Source organism: Hyalella azteca, unplaced genomic scaffold, assembly GCF_000764305.2.
Source record: "Hyalella azteca isolate HAZT.00-mixed unplaced genomic scaffold, Hazt_2.0.2 contig8653, whole genome shotgun sequence".
Taxonomy (NCBI): Eukaryota; Metazoa; Arthropoda; class Malacostraca; order Amphipoda; family Hyalellidae; genus Hyalella; species Hyalella azteca.
In genome coordinates, this window is record NW_025938740.1 from 1 (window position 1) to 8,316 (window position 8,316).

The window sequence follows — 8,316 nt, forward strand, 5'->3', positions numbered from 1 at the left end:
CGGGGTAAAATTCTTAGATGGCTGCGTGCCTATTTGGCTGACCGCTCCTTCCAGGTGCAATTTGAAGGAGAAATGTCAAACATGAAATCAATCAAATCTGGCGTCCCCCAAGGGGCCATTCTCTCCCCACTGTTATTCAACATTATGATGAAGGATCTCCCATCACTGCCAGGGGTATCTGTAGCTGACTATGTTGAGGATGCAACCTTTTTCACTGCCAGTCCAGACATAAATATTGCCACCACTAGACTACAGTCACAACTATCACTGTTTTTCAACTGGACTAAAAGCTGGGGCCTGACACTCAATCTTTCTAAGACTAAATGCATGTGCTTCACAAACAAGCAACTCAAACCTCCTCCATTGAATGTAAATGGAACTATTCTAGAATATGTGCAGACCAATAAATATCTGGGTGTGGTCCTTGATGCTCCCCGTCTGAGACGGGAACCCCAAATAACTTCTCTTAAACTCTCTTGCATCCCAATAATCAACCTATTACAATCAATTTCCAATCGGCACTGGGGAGCCGATCGAGCACTATTGTTGAAACTATACAAGGTTCTCATCCAGAGTTGGCTGGATTATGCTGCTGCCTTCTATGCTTCTGCAATAGTAATCTTGGGTGTGATGAAATTATTTATTGCTTATTTTTCCATTCCAGGTGTTTAACTCAATTACGGCTTAATTTATGAAGCAAAAACACAATCATGAAAGTTGTCTTTATGGTTGCAGAGAAGCCTTCTCTTGCCCAGAGTATTGCTGAAATCCTAAGTAACAGATCTCAGCGCTCCAAAAAAGGTATGCCATATGTATGCAAATTAGTGGATTCAAATCTTGAGTCTTGGATCATATACCATATATACTGTGTATATCAAAATCACAAGTTCCCAATTGACATTTTACTATATCTTCTGCAGATATAAAAGGATCATATGGTCAAGAAATAATGTATGTGAAATAAATAAGAAATAAGTACATGTAAAAATCAAGCATTTATAAGATCAGATGTTTATGCATGCCAGACTCTGGAAAATGGTAATTAAAAGTGAGTGGATTTTCTAAAATTCTTACGGTAATTTGTATCGTTTGACTTGAAGTGATCTCAAGATTTGGAGGTAGTTTGTGATTTTGAAGACTAAACTCTACTGACAGAAACTATGTGAAGAAATTTTTCAGTAATATTTTATTTTTTCAAGTCTGGCTTGTGTCTATTTTTTTATTACCTACTGAAAAGTCACCAGAATTTAAAGACCTTTCTCACATATTTTAATCCAGTCTGAAGCCATGCTACACTACAGTAATAGCCATTTCAGGTTGAGTTATGGATATCTATAAGGAATATTAACAAGCTGGCATGTTTTTAATCTAATTCCTTATGGACTTGTAGGCTAGGATGAAGCCATCATAGTTTGTTAAAAGGTGATTTCTTGCAGTATGTTTCAAAGTGGTGCCAAACAGCAGCTGCGCATTGCTTGAACGCTAAATATTTTTTATCCCTGTTTAATTGACTAATGAGTAGTGTCTACTGTGGTTCTAAAGTGGCATCTGCAGTGTTGGAAAACTGCAAACTTTCAGCCCACTTTACATGCTGAAAGGAGCCCAGTCTTTCTAAATATTAGATCTCTTCTCCCATTTTACACAATGATTAACGAAAAAAATAATTTCAGCTCAGATGTTGCTATGATGAATAAAATACTTCCATTGGCTTTCAGAAGTCTTGTCTCTTTAGATCTCACTCCATCCTCTGGGTCAGAACATGATTGACCAAGCATACATTGTACAAATTAACTTTGTAAAATATCATGCAATGCAAATGCTGTCTTCTTTCTTAGTAATTCTTGTATGCACATGTTAAATTGATTTCCAATTTTCAGGGGCTAATGGGGCTTGCTCTACACATGAGTGGGTGGGGACTTTTCAAGGCCACCCTGCCAGGTTCAAGATGACATCTGTTTGTGGTCATGTGATGACATGTGATTTCCCGGGCAAATACAATAACTGGGATATTGTAGATCCTGTAAGTATAATTTTTAAACATAAATATTCATTACATATTGATGTTGCAGTGCAATTTTTAAAAGGTTTTTAGATTTTTATAAATCATATTATATCATTTTTTTCAATCAAATGAGCTGAAACTGTTGTTGAAAGATGTCAGCTCATTCAATTCCATGACAATTTCAATTATTTTTATTGAATAATCTATTATCTATTCATTATTATCTTGATAATTTTATCTTTAATAATTGCATCACATTTAATTTTATCTTTTAAATGTATATCTTCAAAGTTAGGATAAGTGTTTATGAAGGTCTATTTTTGTATGCTTTTTATATTCATAAATTAATTATATTTTTTTCAAGATTTTTGCGACATTCTAATGTCGCAAAAATGTTCTTGACATTCTAATGTGTAAACCTTGGCAGATAGACTAGAAACCAGGGCCCATACTTTCAATAAAAGTTAAGAGATCGAAAGTTCATCAGCCAATCATTGACGGCCTTTCAAGCAAAATCCACCAATCATAGGAAAAAAAAATAGAGCGTAAGTACTTACGTTCACATAGCAAGTTTTGAAAGTATGGCCCCTGGCATTATTTAACTTCCATAGACTTTTATGTGGGATTTTGCTGTTATATTCTTCTATGCTTTTCTGACAAGGACATGAGGAAATTCCAGCAACTAGGTCAGTTTGTATAATCGTGTTTGACTCGTTTTCCTGATTGATACTGTTTATTGCGACAGGCTGATCTCTACAGCTGCCCTATTGAGAAGAAAGAAGCCACTCCTAAGCTCCGTATGCCATACTTTCTTGCTCAGGAAGCCCGAGGCTCAGACTACTTGGTTCTATGGCTAGATTGTGACAAGGAAGGAGAGAATATATGCTTTGAAGTCATGGACTGCGTGGCCAGATCCATGAATCCTCCTTATAATCCAGCAGAGCAGGTAGCCTCACATTGTTCATAGGTCTGGTCATGAGAAGAAATTAGTAGTAGTCAAGTAATTATCAGAGCTGGAATCCATATTTGGACATGAACACTTCAGTTTCTGATGAGCTTATTAATGCCTGAAGATTTGATACTCTGCTTTCTATGCCCTCTTCATCGTTTAATGCAGTTTGTTCGTATGAGTTATTTAGAGATTGTCTGTTTTTATTTTTATGAGTACCGGTATAATGTAAAGATCTGAAGGATTTCCAATCTCAGGGTTGGACGATGCCATGCCTCTATTTTATAAAGTAACAATAATTATAATCTTTTCTACCCTACAGACAGTTTTTCGGGCAAAGTTTTCAGCCATTACTGATAAAGATATCAAGGCAGCCATGCAAGACTCGGGTCAGTACTTCATTGCTTGCATCTCCTTTTTTTATTCTAATGACAAAACATATTTCTGGTCGAGTGCTCAATCCTTCAATTAGTTCTGATCATTGAAATTTGATTCTTGAAATAATTGTGTGGTTCAAACTAAACCACCAGCTGGAGATTTTCCTTTAGCTTTAAAATTTGGCTGAATTATAGTTTCATTTTTTTAAATCAAAGATTCTACAATTAAGTGTAGCATTAGATTCATTTTTGGCGTTCAAATCTTGCTTTGCATTACTTGAGTGAAGAGTGTGAAGCCACGAACGCCATTCATCTTATATCTGCTAATGTGCTTGCAATATCAGTGTTATTTTTTCTCAGCATTTCCTGAACCCCATATTGATTGTATCTTGGCGCATTCTGACCAATATATTTTGATTATATTGCGTTTGTACGAAATTGTGATATATATACATAGGTATATATAATCGATATATAATTGTGATATATTTAAATATATTTAATCAACCATTTTTGGCTTTCAGCTCTGGTAGCTCCTAACGAGAATGAATCCAGATCGGTTGACGCCAGGCAAGAGCTGGACTTGAGAATCGGATGCTCCTTCACGCGATTCCAGACTAAATTTTTCCAGGTACCTACATTTACAATTTATCAAAAGTTTATTTATGTTGATAAAACATGTTCTGAACTCGATACATATTTCAACTCAAAGGGTTTTTGGATCTAAACTATTTATTGATGACTTTGAAATGTCGTCTGCATTTATTTTTTCATTTAGTAGGACTTTTAAACAAACTTGGACAGAGTTTTCTTCCACTGCATGTTGAAAAAAATTGAAATTCAGATTATTATTAATTTATAATATTTTTAGCATCGATGGTCAAAACCAAGTTGTGCAATTAACAAATGATGAGCAATCATTTATTTATTTCGTTGTCGAGAGTGAATATATTTATTCCATATATTTTTCTTCAAGAATAAGTACGGCAACCTGGACTCTACTGTGATATCATACGGCCCCTGCCAGACGCCCACGCTTGGCTTCTGTGTCACGAGGCACGACGTTATTAAGAGCTTCAAGCCTGAGACATTCTGGGTCTTGCAGGTATTTATCAACTAACTTACTCAGCGTAACAGCTTCCATAGGATTATACAAATTTAATTGCTAATTCATGCTATAAGATTATTAGTTGAAAAAGACAAATCACGATAATTTGTTTCTTTTTTTATCTTGCATTAAATGTAAGAAGTATCAGGAAATTCGGAAGAACATATGGGAAAAAGAGCATTCAATATTTTTTCTCTTGTATCTTTATGCAGTTACTCGTCCGGGGTATTGGTAGAAGTTGCATGTTTATGGTTTGTATTCCTTAGACTTTGTATTCCTAAAGCTCTTGTTCCTGCCTCTGAGCTCGCGGTATAAGACTGCAGATCAAAATTGTAGTGTTAGGCAGCTATGTATGCAGGATTCTCTTAATATTGGCGTGTCATTGTCGCGAGAAAGTTAGGCAACCTCAAGAGCTTACATTTGTTTTATTCAAATTGTTGGATCTTTGCATGCCTTAATTATCCACCCACTGTTAAGTTTCATTTCAATTTGTCAAGAAAGAATCAACCTTACGGGAACTCGCGATCTGAACAAGAGATACATTAGTCAGATACGTACCGATTATTAAATCTATAGCTTCACTGCACTATTGATTCCTAGTAAAATGACGAAAGAGTTTTAAAATATAAATCTGGCTCGCAGATTGCCTGCAGGTTGAGTCCAAAGTATTCTTAGAGATCACCACAAATTAACCAAAATGCTGCTATTACTTTGGGACAGGCCAAATATGGCGGCATCTTGGCTGCAAGAGAACTCTAACTTGAAAAATAACCATTTAAAAAGTAGAGCTTGGTATTGGAGACATTGAGTCTCGTTCAGACATCAGCCACTCAAGTAGCTAAATAATTCACATTAATTGTTGTCATTATCTGATGAACACTTAGTTTTGTTTATGAAACGCACTGAGATGAATGAGCGGTAAGAGCATCAGGCATTGACTCGGTAAGGCTAGTTTACAATGATTATTGCAAGTCATTAAAGTGTCCAAGTTTTTTTTATCACGCTTTCATTAACAGGCTCGTATGAGGCGACAGCATTAGACGCACCGCTTTATTATATTCTCAAGTGCGTTGACTAAATAAAATACGAGTATCTTATTGACTGAACAAAATATGATACTAAGTGCAGAGACATCCTGTTAATTTCATCAGTCTGGTAATGCAGAAAAGAAACGCACCGCATTGGTTTTTAGAACTTTGGGCAACTGTGCGTACAAACGACTTCTTTTACTGCTATTTTATTTTCTGTTATTGTCGACCTATTTGTTATTTATCTCTGAAAGGATGTTTCCTTCTTGCTATCCACACCATTCACCACTTTTTGTTTATGAATAACTTCTGATTCAAAAAAATTATCAGTTTTTTTCATAGTTATCATCTACTTAAAATTAACAATTAAATTATCACAGTTATCATCAACTTTGTTGGTAGTGAATTATTTCTCATATCCGTAAAATACCTCAATGGCTGAAGCACAAATAAACTACCTAGTACGCGTGCATTTCACTACCAGTGCTACATGCAGTCATTTCCATGGCACTCTCTGTATGCATAGGCTGTGGCTTGATGCAGCAACATGTATGGTATGTGTCTCCCACAGGTGTCGATTGCTCTGAAGAATGACAAAACGGTGAGGCTGGACTGGGAAAGAGGAAGGCTTTTTGATAAGGAAGTGGCACAATTGTTCCTCAATATGGTCAAAGAAAATTCTACTGCCAGGTGAGAAACGGGGAAATGATCAGAAATCATCTAATATTGATTTATACCGCATCTTAAGTAGCAGTTCATCCATTCATATTTCATTATTTCTGCCAAAGAATAAGATCTTTATCCTTGAATTTTGTAATTGTATCATATTTTTATGAAGTTTTTGTCATTCTATACACATCTATATAGCAAGCTATTCCAAACCGCTAATATTCGTACATCTTGGTTTAGTTCAAAAATGTACGAAGATGAAAACCCAGTTTCAGGTCTTAATTTATGTAGGAGTGACTAAAGCCATTGGTCTTCTTACCAACATTGTAATTGGCAGCGTGGTGAGCATCATTTCTAAGGAGAAGACGAAGGCGCGACCACAAGCCCTGAACACAGTGGAGCTCATGAAGGTCGCGAGTGCAGGTCTCGGCATGAGCCCGCAGTCTGCCATGGTGGTGGCCGAGCGCCTCTACACGCAAGGCTACATCAGTTACCCCAGAACTGAGACGTCCAGCTACCCTGAGAACTTCGACCTCATGTGGGTGTTCTAGAGGTCTCCGGAGTTGTAGTCCGCGTAATTATCGCATGACATTTAATGGAATAAGAGTTGCAATTGTATGGTGATGGGGTGGGTAACAATAGTTACTCATTTATGGTTAGTATGGTAGTTACTCATTGTGCGAGATTTAGTTTAAATGAAATCCATTTCGTTCCGACGTCGCTGCTCGAAAGAAATCAACCCCATCAAAAGAAATATTGTAATGAAAAATCGTGATTTCAAATGTGTTCGGTGTCAAAGGAGGGGTACGCTTGTACTGGCCATTCGTATTGACAAGAACTTAATCGACAACAAAGAAACGTGAATTTGCTTGTCGAGCATGCTGCATTAATTTATCGCACAATTTTTAAAAATTAATCACATATAATATTAAAGTGACATGGAAGCGAGTTCAAACAAGACCTAGTTCAAAAGGCTCCAAAATTCAGAGTCCAAAAAATTGATTATAAGCATGATTGAAGAATAAGGTAGATTCAGAACGCTTATATTTTGCAGCGGGGCGCTGCAGATACAAGCGGGGCACCAGGACTGGGGCACGACGGTGCGGGAGCTGCTGCGGGAGGGCATCAACAGGCCCAAGAAGGGGCACGACGCAGGGGACCATCCACCCATCACCCCCATGAGGGCGGCAGAAAGACATCACCTCGACCTGGACTCCTGGAGGATCTACGAATACATCACCAAGCATTTCATCGGCACTGTGAGCTCCCGTGGTCCTGGCTCACTTTAGTGGCATCGTTAACGTGTTGAGAAATGTTGCTTTATGTCAAAATATCGTGGTTCGTGTCGGCGAATCGTGTTTTGTGTCAAGGAATCGTGTTTTGTGTCAGGGAATCGTGTTTTGCGTCGGGGAATCGTGGTTCGTGTCAGGGAATCGTGGTTCGTGTCCGGGAATCATGTTTCGTGTCAGCGAATCATGTTTCGTGTGAGGGAATCGTGTTTTGTGTCGGCGAATCGTGTTTCGTGTCAAGGAATCGTGTTTTGTGTCAGGGAATCGTGTTTTGTGTCAGGGAATCGTGTTTTGTGTCAGGGAATCGTGTTTTGTGTCAGGGAATCGTGTTTTTTTGTCGAGGAATCGTGGTTCGCGTCAGGGAATCGTGGTTCGTGTCCGGGAATCATGTTTCGTGTCAGCGAATCGTGTTTCGTGTCAGGGAATCGTGTTTTGTGTCGGCGAATCGTGTTTCGTGTCAGGGAATCGTGTTTCGTATCAGGGAAACGTATTTCGTATCAGGGAGTTGTGATACAGCCAGGGCATCATAGTTTGTGTCCTTGAATATTGGTGCGTGGCCTAATAATTGTTCACGATAGAATAGTGAACTTTTGCCATGGACGAGAATCTTGGTTTAAATTGTGCAAGCTGCTGTCTGCTGATGAACAGAAACGGAATCGTCAGTTATCTGGGACACTAATATTCTGCAATCGCAGGCAGCGTTCGTTTGATTGCAATTTTCCGTATATTGATTGCCTTTAACACCATTAAAGTAATGTGTATTGTTGACAGCTGATGCCGGATTGCAAGTACCTCTGTACAGTCATGACATTCAACACCATTAACGTAATGTGTATTGTTGACAGCTGATGCCGGACTGCAAGTACCTCAGTACAGTCATGACATTCAACATCG

General features: G+C 38.0%; 1 protein-coding gene across 1 annotated transcript; it reads left to right on the forward strand.

The window, feature by feature from the left end:
- Positions 1 to 664: 664 nt before the first annotated feature.
- LOC108677736 (DNA topoisomerase 3-beta-1) lies at positions 665 to 8,312 on the forward strand (the record flags this gene model as incomplete). Its single annotated transcript, XM_018166005.1, has 10 exons — positions 665 to 801; positions 1,878 to 2,020; positions 2,748 to 2,948; positions 3,274 to 3,340; positions 3,853 to 3,959; positions 4,305 to 4,433; positions 6,036 to 6,154; positions 6,471 to 6,671; positions 7,188 to 7,392; positions 8,268 to 8,312. Coding segments are annotated over exons 1-10 (1,308 nt in total), but the record flags the coding sequence as incomplete, so codon positions are not given.
- Between the last annotated feature and the right edge of the window lie 4 nt (positions 8,313 to 8,316).